This window comes from Myotis brandtii, unplaced genomic scaffold (assembly GCF_000412655.1).
Source record: "Myotis brandtii unplaced genomic scaffold, ASM41265v1 scaffold936, whole genome shotgun sequence".
NCBI lineage: Eukaryota > Metazoa > Chordata > Mammalia > Chiroptera > Vespertilionidae > Myotis > Myotis brandtii.
The window spans coordinates 76,813-91,564 of NW_005371860.1; the positions used below are offsets into that span (position 1 = coordinate 76,813).

Genomic DNA, 14,752 nt, shown 5'->3' on the forward strand with positions numbered 1-14,752 from the left:
AGCCGCTTCTGACCTTGCGGACACTCGGCCGTGGGAACCTGGCAGCTCCACTTCCGGCGGTCGCCGCGGGGCGCCAGTCCGGTCTAAGGGGGAAGGTGGGGAGACAGCCGTGCCTCTTCTGAAGCCAGAGGTCCTGCCAGGTCTCCTCACTCTGCCGCTGCCCTGGGGCCCCGCCCCGCGCCCTGGGGCCTGGGGTTTTCCACCCCCGCCCCTCTGCTCGAACCCGGAAGATCGCCGCCTCCACTCACCCCTCACCCCACTCAGGTCCCTCCTTGCAAAGCCTTTCCAAGCCCCGCCCCCTTCTTTCCAAGGTCTTCCCCAGACTGACTCCCCGCCCTGCCAAAGGCAAATTCGAAGCAATTAAACGTTTAATAAAGTTCTGTCGAAGTAATTTATGTATAACAAAGAAAACAGTGAAGCAGGTTTTACATCCTAAGAGCAATACCCCTAAATCCTTTTTACAGAGGCCACCGCTTTTAACTTTTTCATGCTGAAATCTTTATGGCCCTACTAAATGTAAGTAATATACTTACACCGCATTTCTTGATTTATCATTTTGCTCTTTCTTTCCCTCACTTCCCTACTCCCACCAGTTTTCCATTCTATTTTTTTTATTCTTCTGTTGATCTTGGTAGCTTTCAATCATAGATCTCAACCTGTGTTGTGGGAGCTCTTGGTGTCCCTCTGTCTTAGGTGAGGATGTTGACACTTTTCCCACTTCCAACCTAGGATCAGCTGGACCTCAACAGTTGCATTTAATTCTTACGTATTAAAAAAAATGTTGGAGGCATTGTTCTTAGCCTTGGGGATATAGGCATGAACAAAATTGATGAAGTCACTATCCTCTTGAAACTTCTAGTGGGCAAGTAAGACAATAAACACATACATGTCCAATGATATGAAGAACAGGATCATGGAGAAGTCATTTCACGCTGGGAGAACAGCAGGAACCCAAGTGGGTTGGAATGACCAGGAAAGTCTGCAGGGGTCTGGCTGTAGGAAAGTGTGGAAGTTTTTCTCTCTGCTTGACTGGACACAGGTGCTATTTCAAGGATGAAGAACAAGAGCTTCCTATTGGCCTGGGTGCAGGATAGGCTCTTCAGTGGGTTAGTGATTTCATAAAACAGGTTTTAGGGTGCTAGATCCCACAGTTTGGTAGTGTTAGTGGGGGAAGGGGGGAAGCAGGAGACAGGGAGGCCATTGAGAAGGCTGGACCACCTGCTCACCTTTAACAGAGAGTCCTGCAAAATCTACTTACTGCTTCGTTACCTCCAGGAAGACTTCCTGCACTACTCGAAACCACGGTGATGTCTCTCTCTCTTGGATTTTTATCATACCTTCAAGTGTAGAGGTTAGTAATTTGCCCGAGACAGAATGGTGGGGCCCAGGACCAAACATCTGTAAAATGAGAACAGTAGAATAATGGTTTCTCCTTAAGGTTGTGAAATAAACTGAGCTAGCCCACGTAAAATGCTCAGGATAGTGTAAATGCTCAAGGAGTGCTTGCTATTATGATTAATATATGCTCTCGATTTTCTAACAAATTATAAAAGCATTTTGAGTTTAGGAACTATTTCCTATGTCTAGCTGGTTTATTTATTTGAGAAAAGTTTATTCAGTCATAACTGCATTTCAGGTACTGTTTAGGTGCTGAGGATACAGCAGTGACTAAGACCAACATGGCTCTTCCATGTACAGACCCTAGCTACTACCACAAACTTGCAAAGTGAACGAGTAGATTTTGCCAACCGTGCCAAGAGCACGCCATTGGCTGTGTAGGTTACTTACCCATATGTGGCCCTGGCAAAAATCTCAGGTTTCTTGCTGGGGTAGTGACTTTGTTATATGGGTTTGATTAACATCAGATGACCTTTGTTTTTATCTGCCAAGGGCTGTTTTATCTCTCCTTCTAATATTCTAGTGTCAGCATCTCCATGAATGCTGGTGTGGAGAAGGGAGCAGGGGTTTACAGGGTGTGGGGAAAGGATTGCTGGTTCTCTTGTACTTTACACTTTAGTGTGCAACACAAGAAACCAGATGCGCATGTAGGCAATGGGTTTCTGGCATAGCCTCTTTTTTCCCCTTGAAGTATATAAGTATACATGTAAACATACCCCAGAGTGAGACTAGGGGAATTTCTGGCCTTATTTTAGGTACTGAAACATCCCATTTTTGTGACCTTATCCAAGTTCAAGAGGAATAATGCTGATTTGGAGAGCATGATTGAGGTGGGTCTCATGACCCCAGAGGAGGGTCAGAGATGACCGAATGAATGAAAAGTGAGAATTCCCCTCATTCGCTTGCTCCAGCATCCCCGGATGGCCCTCTGTGGTGTGAGTAATGTGGTGCGGTCAGAACTTCAGGACCGAGGAAGGATGGAAAGGAGGAACTTGTTTTTCTTCCACACATTAATTTTCCCATTTATGGATCCCTTTGCTCCTCTGTTACATTTGCCTCTTACCTGTTTTTCTTTTCTTCTTCTCAGCCTTCAGTACCTCCGCCTGGTTTTGTTCGTGTTCCCAGGAGGGTGTAAAAAGGAGCCATGGATCCGGCAGCACTGGTGGAAGCCGTCGTGGAAGAACTGGCCTGTCCCATCTGCATGGCCTACCTGAGGGAGCCCGTGAGCATTGACTGTGGCCACAGCTTCTGCCACAGCTGTCTCGCTGGACTCTGGGAGGTCCCAGGGGAATCCCAGAACTGGGGTTACACATGTCCCCTCTGCCGGACTCCTGTCCAACCAGGGAACCTGAGGCCTAATTGGCAGCTGGCCAATGTGGTAGAAAAAGTCTGTCTGCTAGGCCTGCACCCAGGAATGGGGCTGAAGGGTGATGTGTGTGAGCTCCATGGAGAACAGCTAAAGATGTTCTGCAAAGAGGATGGCCTGATCACATGTGAGACCTGCAGCCGGTCCTCTGAGCATGAGGCCCACAGCGTCGTGCCCATGGAGGATGTCGCCTGGGAGTACAAGGTGGGGGGCTGAGGCTAGCTACCCCAATCTCTTCTCTGCCCCTCAGTTGGCTGTGTCTAAATTAGGAACTTGACCAGCGGCCCCAGAGATAAAATGAGAACTGATTCCTTTGGTCCTCATGCCCACCGAGCCTTGGGACCTGATAGTGAGCCACATCTCCTTGCATCAATGACCTCCTTTGACTTCCTTCCCTCCCACTTCCATGCCCCATCCCTAACCCCAAAATGGCTTAATGCCTAACCCAAAGATGCTTCCTTACGGAGAATTTGAAGGAGACGCAGTCTGGTTTAGCTGGAGCTCTTGGTGCCTTGAATGAATCTGGTATGGGGTAGTCAAGGCTACAGCTATCAGAACCTGCAAACTCCTAGCAAATAGTCATTTGACATTGTGTGAGTCCCTTTAATCCCCTTGTCTTATAGACAAAACTGAGGCTTAGAAATTTGAGATCATGGAAGAAACTGTGGCTGAGTCATTTAGGTTTGACTTTACCTTAAGTTAGTTAAAGGAAGATCAAAGGATATGACTCGGGTCTTGTTCTTGGGCCAGTATTCTTTCTCTTCTTTCAAGCCATTTTTTTGAGGGGGGGAGGGAGTGGAGGGAGAGGCTGCAGGGGGAGTCATCTCTGACATACCTGCTATTCCTTTTTTTTATCTACCCTCATTGACTTCCAGCTTCTTATACTTTCCTCAGTTGTCCATGTTGACATATCTTTACAGAATCATTATGCCAATAACTCTGTGATGCAATACTAGTCTTAATTTCCTTTCTGGAAGTTGAGATTAGAAGGTAAGAGTGTAAGACAAATCCCCAGAATTAGCTGTTCTTCTATGTGAGAAGAATTTCTACAAAATTAAAAATATTTACTTGCTCATTTTGTTTTGAGAGTATTAGAATAGAGAGGCAGTATCACATAGGCATGGAGTTACACAGCAGTGTTAAGTCCCAGCCCAACCAGTTACTAGCTGAACAGATTTGAGTATGTCTCTCTCTCTCTCAGCCTCAGTTTTCTTATCTGTACAATGGGGATAATACCAGTCTCAAGAGGTTGAGCACTGAATGTATATTTAGTACTTAAGCGCATGTGTGGCACTTGGTAACTTTTTAACAAAATGGTTAATATCATCATCAGAATACTTCATGCTTTCCAGTAGTAATGTCTTGCATGAGTGTTCTAGATAGTGCTTCTTACCTTTAATGAGCATTTGAACCACCCCAAATTCTTGCCAAAATTCAGATTCTAATTCTGGAGATCTGGGGTGGGGCTCGAGACTCTGCATTTCTAACAAGCTTCCAAGTGGTGCTGATGCTGTCGACCCACTTGGACCACACTTTGAATAGGTAGGTTTTAGGAGGCCATAGGGTAATGTGGAACATACGTATAAAGAGGCATGGATAGGAAGTCCAAGGAGGTCTTCTAGCAAGCTTGGAAACAGACGTTTTCTGTCACTCCACAGAAACTTAGAGACTGTGGGCGTTGAAATTACTCTCAGAACAAGAGCTACCTTGGATGTCATGTGGGCAGGATTCCATTCCCTCTTTGGCATCCCTTTGCTCCCAGCATTCCTTCTGGCTCATCACCTGAGGGACACTTTGTTCCCCATTACCTAGCAAGCCTCGTTATCAACCGGCTGAGGTTTTTTTCTCTTTCAGTGGAAACTCCACGAGGCTCTGGAACACCTGAGGAAAGAGCAAGAAGAGGCCTGGAAGCTGGAAGTTGGTGAGAGGAAACGAACTGCCACCTGGAAGGCAGGTTGCCGCCTGGGGAAGGAGTTTGGGTGGTTCCGGTGTTGTCCTGGAGCTGGCCCATGGTGACTTCCTCATCTCTATGAAGCAGAATGTGGGGATTGAAATCAGAGCCAGGGATCCTCATACCAGCTTCCTCCACAGGTTGTGCAGCCCTAGGCAGGCCATGTACTTCTCATTCCAGTTTCTTGATTGTGATGTAGGCATAACCTCTGGCCTAGTGCCCTCATATGTCCTCATACACACCTCACATACACTGGAAAATCACCTCTGAAATAAATTTGAGGCCGTAACTACCAAACTATCAGAACTTTAGATCAACAGAAGGTAACACTGAACCAGTCAAAAACAACATATTGAACTGAGATAATACCAGTAAGAAGCAAAAGCATCTACCAGTGTAGTTGTTACACTGCCTTAGAGGCTCAAGTGTAATGCTCTGGTCATTATTTTGAAAATAGCATATACTATTCTGAAAATAGGAAATAGTCTAGAGCACATAGTACCAAGATAATATCCTGGGCCCTACTGGAGTCGATAAGGATAGGTAATAGGGCCCCAGAAGCATGTGAGAACAGAAGATAAGAAAAATAGTAGCCTTCATCTTGGCCTCTACAGTGCCAGGCATACAGTTGGTACCAAAACATTCCAGAGTGTGTGTGTGTGTGTGTGTGTGTGTGTGTGTGTGTGCGCGCGCGCGTGCACAGTCCCTGGTGGCCCTTGCATGAACAATATCAGTGCTTTTCTCCCATCCTGGCTGTGCAGATACAGATGGAAACCCGAAAGCAGAGTATCGTGTGGGAGTTTGAGAAGTATCGGCAATTACTAAAGCACAAGCCACCGGGTCAGCAGCTGGAGGTAGAGGCAGCCTCAGCTCTCGCCAGCCTGGAGCGGGAGGAGAGGGAGACGAGACAGAAACTGGAGCTGAATCACGATGCGCTCATCCAGCAGAGCCGGGTCCTGTGCCGGCTGATCGCAGAGCTGGAAGAGCGGTCTCAGAGGCCTGTCCGCTGGATGCTGCAGGTGAGTGCATCCATAGCCATCCCCCACCCCCATCCCCGCACTTCTCCTGCTCCTGGCTGGTTGGATGACCTGACCCATTGTAGGCAGGTAGGTGGGGCGGTGTTCAGGCAGCTCTGGCATCATACCAGTCCTCCTTTGGCCAGAGAGTTGAGAGTCAGCCAGTCCAGTTTAGCCTATCCTCCCCTCCTGTAGGCTTCTCCCTTCCTCCTCTGCACACCTTCTCTCCAGCCTAGCTCTGCGCCTCCCTTGCTCTTAGAGAAACCCCCTCCCAGCGCTCAGTGTCTGTCTGGTCCCTCCGAGGAATAGCAGATACTCATGTGCTGTACTTTTTTCTCCTTCTAGGGCATTCGGGAGGTCTTAAACAGGTACGTTCTCATCCTTGGAGCCCCTGGCAGACCCAGGGGGGATAGTGGGGCCTGGCCAGAAGTGGGAAAGGAACAGGGACCCATGCGGTAGAGAACCTGGGGCTGCTCCATAATCCTCTCCCTCTTTCCTTGCATTGGCCAAAGAAGCTTTATTCACCTTTCTTTTTTCTTCTTTGTATGTAATCAGATTCATTTCAAGTGTTATCAGTAAGAATCTCAGAAAAGTTATAAAATATGTGGTGTCAGATAGATCTCTCAAGGAGGGAAAAACACTACAGACGTGTCCATTAGTCTCTAACCTCTGAGTGTGGCACACCTGTTCCTCTCCCCGTATCAGGTGAATGCTCTGTCTGTGCCACAAACCTTCCTCTCAGTCGAATAAGCATCACAGCTTTGCTTGTTGATGCTGGGGAATGGCACCTTCCTGCCAACCCCTCTTCCCTGTACTACGGGAAGGTCCATGTGTCTGAGCTAAGACTCCTTGACCCAAGGCTTACCCCTCCTTTATTAGGAGCAAGTCTTGGAGCTTCCAGCGGCCAGAACCAGTCTCCCTGGAACTGAAGACAGATTGCCGGGTGCCAGGCCTGAGAGAGATCCTGAAGACGTATGCAGGTAATGAGTGCTGGCGGAGGTTGTGATGGGCAGTGGGAGGGGCCCCGCCCAGAAAAATAAAACCATTCAGTGTCCTCTGGATGCCTCAACTAGCCCCACTCCCACCCGTCACTGAGAAATCCGGGGCTGTATTTATCAGGGAGACCTCGCCTATGGTCCCTCGCTCTGTTCCAGCATTGCCAACCAGGATCTTTTTCTCTAGCTGATGTGCGCCTTGATCCAGACACTGCTTATTCCCGCCTCATCGTGTCTGAAGACAGAAAGTGTGTGCGCTATGGAGACACCAACCAGAAACTGCCCGACAATCCTGAGAGATTCTACCGCTATAACATCGTCCTGGGCAGCCAGTGCATCTCCTCAGGCCGGCACTACTGGGAGGTGGAGGTGGGAGACAGGTCTGAATGGGGCCTGGGAGTGTGTAAGGAAGATGTCGACCGGAAGGAGGTGGTCTATTTATCCCCCAACTATGGCTTCTGGGTGATAAGGCTGAGGAAGGGCAATGAGTACCGGGCAGGCACTGATGAATACCCCCTCCTGCCCTTGCCAGTCCCTCCTCGGCGGGTGGGTGTCTTCCTGGATTATGAGGCCCAGGACATCTCCTTCTACAACGTGACCGACAATGGCTCCCACATTTTCACTTTCCCCCACCACCCCTTTCCTGGGCGCCTCCTGCCCTACTTTAGTCCTTGCTACAGCATTGGTGCCAACAACACCGCCCCTCTGGCCATCTGCTCCCTGGAAGGAGAGGACTGAGACCCACCATCCAGCCAGAGGCCACGGAATTTCACCTTGGCCCCAGGGGTCTTACAGGGCCCTGCCCCTGACAAGGGTTCCCTGAAACTGAGTTGAGCCTAGAATTTGGGATTCCTCTGCCTGGCCCCGTGGTCTGCTGCTCCTCAGCCCGCACCTCTCTCTAAACCACTCATGTGAAGGAGGTGAGGCTTAGTCACATGAGCATTGTCCCTGTGAGGGAAGCGTGACAGGGCTGACGGTGAAGATCCCAGTGACTCTCACAAGGAGGGCTTGTCCTTTCTGTAGCTCAGGCCCCTCTTTTTCAGTCCCTGTTGGTGCCATAACTAAGTCACGAAGGACGATGAAGTAGACCAACCTCCTAGAAACCTGTTGGCAAAGAATCCTGCTCACATCCAGAGCTGGCTGTTCTGCTGAGGCCAGTCGGGGGAGGCCTCCCCTAGGTTTGCTGCCGATGAGCAAATGTTTGAGCCCTGCTCTCCGACCTGCAAACTAGAGGCATTCATTGCAGATTGTCCAGACCACTCCCGTGGCCATCCCTCAGCACGAGCTGGGCACACCACTGTCTCAGACTCTAGGGAGACCTGTGTCCTGGCCCTGCCCTTCTCTCTGAGTGACAGGATTAGAAAACCTGTGAGCCCTGTTTTTAGTTTCACTTTATGGATGAGAAAACTGAGAAGGCCTTAGTAGAGCAAGTTATATCTCACAGAGCTGTTGAAAGAAGATTGTAGAGATTATAACGTATTTCTCACATTCGAATGAAACGAGATTGGCAAGACTCGCTTCTCAGGTCACATGTCTGCATGTCATTCATTACATTTGGGTCTGAAACTTCCCACCCGATTGAAAGATTTTTCAGCCTCTGGAAAAATGGGTGGAGTGGCTGTATACTCTCCTACCTCACAGGGTTGTTGTGAGGATCTCAGATCCATCCCATATTTGTGTTCCTTTCTCAGGGACAGAGGAAGGCAAGTTGAGAATATTGCCCATGTTACCTTCCTATCACATTCTCAGCCAGCATCTGACAGCAGGGCCTCTGTCTCAGGACCTCTCCTCACAGTCTAGAGCCCTTTAGACAGAACATGGCCCTACCAGGGCAAACTCTGGGCTACTGTAATATACTGTGTATCTGTTGTACGTTTGTCTTGTTTGGATTAGAATTGGGACTGTGACTGCAGGATAGAGACAAGATAATTTAAAATGAAAAACAAAATGCCCAGGAAAAAGACTCACTCGCCCACAAGCTAGTTGAGCTAAAGTTTAGATCTTTTTGTGTCACAAAGGGAGTCTGAATCGTTCTGGTAACTACATAATATTCTCCCTGCCTTTGTCTTCTCTAAATCTGTGGCAGAAGGAGAAATAGGAGGCAGTGTGAGGGAAAGAGTAGGACTAGGCACAGAAAGCCAGTTTGGGAGCTGTATATATAGTGAAGGGGAACTTAAGACTGTGTATCTGTGCTATTGACACATGAGTGATTGCTGTGTGTGGCAAAAGTAACTCACTGCAGGCCTTTAGAGTGTGATGTGGGAAGGTTGTGTCTAGAAATGAACTGCAAGACTAGCATGATGAAGAATTCATGGCTTTGCCTATTGCGAGGGGCTGCAACATATACATCACATATCGTCACCATGACTCAAGACACACCTTCTGATGTACTTTAGACGTGAAGGTAGTGATGTTGGGGTAGGAATGAGCAGCAAAGAAGATACTAGGTGGTGTATGGACAGAGGCAAAGTTACTCCTGTAATAAATAATAGCAAAAACTGTCTTTCTACTTGAATTGTTAATAAATGAAAGAGGTAAAAAAGGCCAAAATGGAGAAATAAACTCATTCTGCCCACCACGCTTCCAAGTCACTTCTTAAGCATTAGCAGAAGGGGAATGGACTAGTAAGCCACCCGACCTGGTCTTGGCAAAGTGCTGAGCTGACCTAAAGTAGAGGGGCTCTGTGTCTTTTTGTGGGGGAGACTCAAAGTGGTCCAGAAGGGGAAGCGGCAGGTAGGCAAGTAGCCATGTGGAGGGTAGAGTGCCTGGGGAATTGTTTACAGACTTGAGAAATAGATCTGTAGGAAGTGCTTCCCACTAGATGTCCATAGACACTTAGCAAAAGAGGCTAGGGAAAAGTCAATATTGTTCTTTTACTGTTTTATTAGGACAATCCTTGGAAGGGTCAGAGAAAAGTTGATCAATTCATTCAAACCTAGAATGAACTAAGGAGTGGGATGGCTTAATTTGTTATGTACTATTTGGGGGCGTTGGGTTTTTGTTTTTGTTTTTGTTTTTTTCATTTATAAGCTGATTTTGGAGCTATGATTGCTTGTTAGAAGAATTACAGGTTAAATGATGTCATGCCGTTTATTTCATATTTTCTGATTATTAAGACCAGGCAAGAAGATTGGAGTTTTTAAGCATATGAAAACCCTTTTCTTTAGGGTATTGATGTGCACTTACCTTCTAAGAACCCCATGAAGACAAGACCTTATTTGTCTGATTCACCATTGTACCCTCCATGTAGCAGTGTGTGTGTGTGTGTGTGTGTGTGTGTGTGTGTGTGTGTGTGTTTTGATAAACAAGTGAGGGAACTTTCAATCTTATTCCTAGAATCAAAGCAAAAATAAGCTCCCCTTGCCTCAAAGGGGCATGAAAAACTAGATGATATTTAGTTTTAATCTTATTCAAAAACTAATTTGATGAATAATTATAAAAGTGTTCTGGAAGGGGAAGAGGCAGATAGCCATGTGGAGGGTAGAGTGCCTGCATATCCCCTGAAAGTGTCTACCCTGGCACCTCCAATTTGATGTGATAATTCACCACAAGGCAGGGTTCAGGCATGAGATTTGCCTATTTTTGTTTTACTGACAGAAACCAAGGGGTGCAGTGCCTGAGCCTTGAAGGGAAAGGCTACTAAAAGGGCGAAGTGCTTGAGTTCTGCAAAAGGAAGAGACAGAGGGCAAATCGGGTTTACAACTCACAGGAAATTTAGTCTACCTTTTTTCAAGCAGGATTGGTTGTACTGTCTTAAAAGCAAACATTGAGAGTCTGCTGTGAATCACAGGCACCAGTTAAATGAGCACACACTGCTTCATGTGATAGGGTAGGAGTTGTAACTGAATGTATTGGGGAAAGCACGGGATTTTCTGTTGGGGGAATAGCCATGGAAGGGAACCAGTCCACTTTGGAAAGGATATAGTTCAATAAAGAGTTGAGTGCCAACAGTGGATCCCAGTTTCAGGGAATACTAACGTGAATGAAACAAAGCTGCAGGGTAGGCTTCTAAAGGAAATGCTATGAAGACATTTCTGGTTTGGGTGCAAGCTAGACTGTGCCTTTGTTGCTTTCTATCAGATACAGTCAATTCTTTGGTTTTCTTATGAAGAAAGAATAGTGTGACTTTTCAAAATAGAAATCTTATCAAATATGCTTAACCACCTCATCTTGATTTGTTTTTATATTACGGGGTTGCAAGAGGAGGAGAATTTCTTTTTACTACTCTGGGAGCTCAATGCATCATCAGATTTTTAAAATATATTTTATTGATTTTTTTTTAACAGAGAGGAAGGGAGAGGGATAGAGAGTTAGAAACATTGATGAGAGAGAAACATCGATCAGCTGCCTCCTGCACACCCCCTACTGGGGATGTGCCCACAACCGAGATACATGCCCTTGACTGGAATCGAACCTGGAACCTTTCAGTCTGCAGACCGACGCTCTATCCACTGAGCCAAACCGGTTAGGGCCATTATCAGATTTTTAGAGGCTGATTTCTGCTCCACTAGTATTCAGAAACAGAATATATCCTAGTAGACAGACAAGTCCGATGTTAGCAAAAGGTGTGTATATAGCATGTCTGTTTGGAAGAATTATCACATGAATGATAATTATAAGACTGCAGTTCTAATAGTACCTAAAATTATTGAGTTAGAAATCTATTGTGTAGTCGTGGCCAGCTGGCTCAGTTGGTTAGAGCATCATCCAATACACCAAGATTGTAGGTTCCATCCCCAGTTAGGATACATACAAGATACAAGAAAAAAAACCATGAATGCATAGATAAGTAGAACAACAAAACAATGTTTCTCTCTCCCTCCCTCTGTCTCTAAATTCAAATAATTTTTTTAAAAGAGATCTATTGGGTATATATTTTAAATATGTACAACATGTTAATCTTATGTGCTATCCTTTATTTTAATACCCTCTATAAATTATCATTGGTTCTTCCATCAGTAGAAAGGAGATATAATATTTAGATACAATTGTTATCAACACTATTAGGAAATTATCTTTTATTAAGATTTTCAAATGTATCAGAGTTAAATATATGTACTCCTACATATGAAACTTTTTTTTTTAGCTTATACTGATCATTCACTTTAAGACTTTCTGAAAAGGTAAAATATAAAAACAAGTACCTGCTGAGCTGGAGAAGAGTAGTGTCATTTCAGCTTCATTATTAATAGTGCTATTGTTTTCTATTAACCTTTTCATCCCAGAGCACACCTCCTGAGAGGTGTTCAAAAGAAGAAAGACCTTTTATATTTGATTCCTCTCCTTTGTGTCTACAGTTAAGTTACACAAGCAGGACTAGGAAGAAAGTGAAAGATGTCCAAAACAGAACTCACATTGCCTTGGCCTCTGTTGCTTAAAAATAAAAAGCTTATGATTATGTTAAGCTGGCTCCAACTAGCTTAACAATGGGGATATGGTAAAATGATATAGCAGCATCTTACAGAACTTAATTATAAAGGTATATTCAAGTATCCAAAATGAATTGAAACCAGAGAACCAGAGACTCAATTTCTTCATCCCATCTTATAGATCTTCTGCTTCTGCTATGGAACAGATTTTTCTTTCCAAGTTCATGTGTTAGAAAAATGGCCACCATCAGGGATCCCAAGATTACATCTGAGATAAATTGGAATCCATTTTTATTGGAGTAGGACTCTAGACCAGGGGTGGGCACATGGCCCAAGTTGAATGGATTCATCAATGGGCCAGAAGACAGAGTCATATTAATAGCTGCTTCCATATAATCACATGAGGAAATGAACAATTCTGATCAAATTAGCCAGGTGTGGGGAGGCCAAACAGTTGGCTTCTTTTGCAGAGGTACTGGTAGGATATTAAGTTGGAAATATGGGTCAGAAGCTAAGGAAAGAAAAACCCCAAATCTATTTTTCTGCCCAAATTTGTCTCTAATTCAGATACCAGTTGATTGAAACCATTAAACATGTTGTCAAAAAAAGTAACCGTTTTATTCACATTCTTGCTAGAAATTGAAAAGTTACACAAGGATATTCTTTACAGTTTCATCTTAGAACTCCTATGGCACCAGATGAACCAAACCATCTCCTCAGATCTCTAAGACATATTTGAAGTAGGCTAGAATGCTCAAGACCTGAATAGACTGTGTTCATGAACTCAGATTGCAGTGGTCGAAGAGACAATGCATCAGCAAACTCCATATTTGCTCCCGTATTTGTTTGGTCCTCAGACCATAGATAATGGGGTTTAAAGCAGGTGGGATGACCACATATAAGTCAGCTAGCAGCACTTGGGTGTGCAAAGGCACTATGTCCTGCCCTAGCCAGGCCACATAGATGGATGCCATCCCAGGTAGGTAGTACAGAGCCATAACCACCGCGTGGGAGCCACACGTGCTTAATGCTTTCACCTGAGCATTCTTTGAGGAGAGATTGAAGACTGCCTGGAGAATCAGGGTATAAGAAGCAGCAATGAAGGCCACATCGGAGCCCACGATAATGGAAGAACCAATTAGACTATAAAGGCTACTGGACGTGGTGTCTGTGCATGCTAACTTGGCCACAGCCATGTGCTCACAATAGGAATGGAGAACCATGTTGGAGCCACAGAAAGGTAGATGACTCACCATATAACTTAATGGAGTCATGAATATGACAGCTCTGATGGTGATGGTCATACTCATTCCCAGCATCACTTGAGGCGTGAGAATACTCTTGTAGTGTAGAGGCTTACAGATGGCTATATAGCGGTCAAAAGCCATGACCAGCAGCAGCCCTGTCTCTATAGCTGTGGTTACATGGATAAAATACATCTGAGTGAAACAAGCATTGAAGCTGATGGAGCTGCCTCCTGAGGAGAAGATGCTCACCATCTTGGGCACCACAGAGGATGCCATAACAATGTCCACAGCAGCCAGAACACAGAGGAAGCAGAACATGGGCTCTTGTAGAGTGGAATCCATCCAGATTATGGTCAAGATGAGGGTGTTTCCTAACAGGGCTATGATATACATGGCACTCATCGAGATAGCCAGCCAAAGATGTGAAGATTGCAAACCTGGGATACCCACAAGGAAGAAGGTGGCAGGGGTTTCCGTTGTGTGGTTGTAGGGTGTCCCCAGCATCACAGATGAGACTGTTTTCCTGTTAATGCATAAAATGATGTAAGAAAAGGATGCAATCCTCTGAGATTTACTCCCAGCTGTGGTGTTAAGGAAGCCTGGTGGTATTGTCAGCTCAGAACTAGAAAACGTACATCTGACAAAGTTATCTTGCCCCACCTCCCATCCACCTCATAAGTCTTTGCCTCATTATTCATCATTCAAAGATTGACTGATGGGTTACCTCCTTTGGAAGTCTCTTCGGCTCTACTTCCTCTGCCATTCCATGTCAAAGCTAAATTATGTACCTTCTGAGCTTTCATGGAATCTCACAGGGACCGCTGAGGGACCTAAATTAACAATTCCAATGCTCTACCCTTGACTTTATTGTATTCAATCATATGTGCCTTGGTCATGGACTTATACCTTATATCAAGTTTGTGATACATGGCTGTGGTGTGCAAGTCCATTAAAAGAAGATATGTGTGCTCGTTATAGCAAACAGATGAATGAATGAGAAATCAGAAGAAAGAGTTTTTTATCTCTGTGTGTTCAGTTCCTAATATTTAATATTTTTGAATGAAACAATGAACTTCCTGATATTAAACATGTCATATTTTGTATCCCCAGTATAGTGCTATACAAAAGATGAATGAAACATCCTTCTGGTTAAAAAAAAATGAATTGTTGAATTCATGAAAATCATCAAGGTCATTAGAAAACAACATAATTTTTCATAGGAGATAATAAACTGTCTGGAAATATTTATAATCCTTACCTTTTCTTTACTTCAGCCTGGATTTCCTCATTGAGCTAGGTTCATTTAATAGATTAAATAACTGCAAATAAAACTTTAGGGCTCCTTTATAGATGACCCCCCAATAGGTTTTTATGACCTTCAATATAAATAACTTCGTGGTTTATAAGCTA

General features: G+C 45.1%; 2 protein-coding genes across 3 annotated transcripts; one reads left to right on the plus strand and one right to left on the minus strand.

Annotated features, from left to right (window-relative positions):
• Positions 1 to 91: 91 nt before the first annotated feature.
• TRIM68 (tripartite motif containing 68) lies at positions 92 to 9,304 on the plus strand. Of its 2 annotated transcripts, none has more exons than XM_014533080.1 (7): positions 92 to 516; positions 2,486 to 2,968; positions 4,619 to 4,714; positions 5,477 to 5,734; positions 6,077 to 6,099; positions 6,611 to 6,711; positions 6,914 to 9,304. In XM_014533080.1, exons 2-7 carry the CDS (start codon positions 2,543 to 2,545, stop codon positions 7,462 to 7,464), a joined length of 1,455 nt encoding a protein of 484 aa, XP_014388566.1. In that variant the 5' UTR covers positions 92 to 516; positions 2,486 to 2,542; the 3' UTR covers positions 7,465 to 9,304. The 2 variants fall into 2 exon arrangements, with proteins under 2 accessions (XP_014388566.1, XP_005885963.1); XM_005885901.2 differs by lacking the exon at positions 92 to 516 and adding an exon at positions 855 to 1,351.
• Positions 9,305 to 11,770: 2,466 nt separating this feature from the next.
• LOC102263605 (olfactory receptor 52I2) lies at positions 11,771 to 14,752 on the minus strand. Its single transcript, XM_005885903.2, has one exon. The coding sequence runs from the start codon at positions 13,844 to 13,846 to the stop codon at positions 12,872 to 12,874; it is 975 nt and encodes a 324-aa protein (XP_005885965.1). The 5' UTR covers positions 13,847 to 14,752; the 3' UTR covers positions 11,771 to 12,871.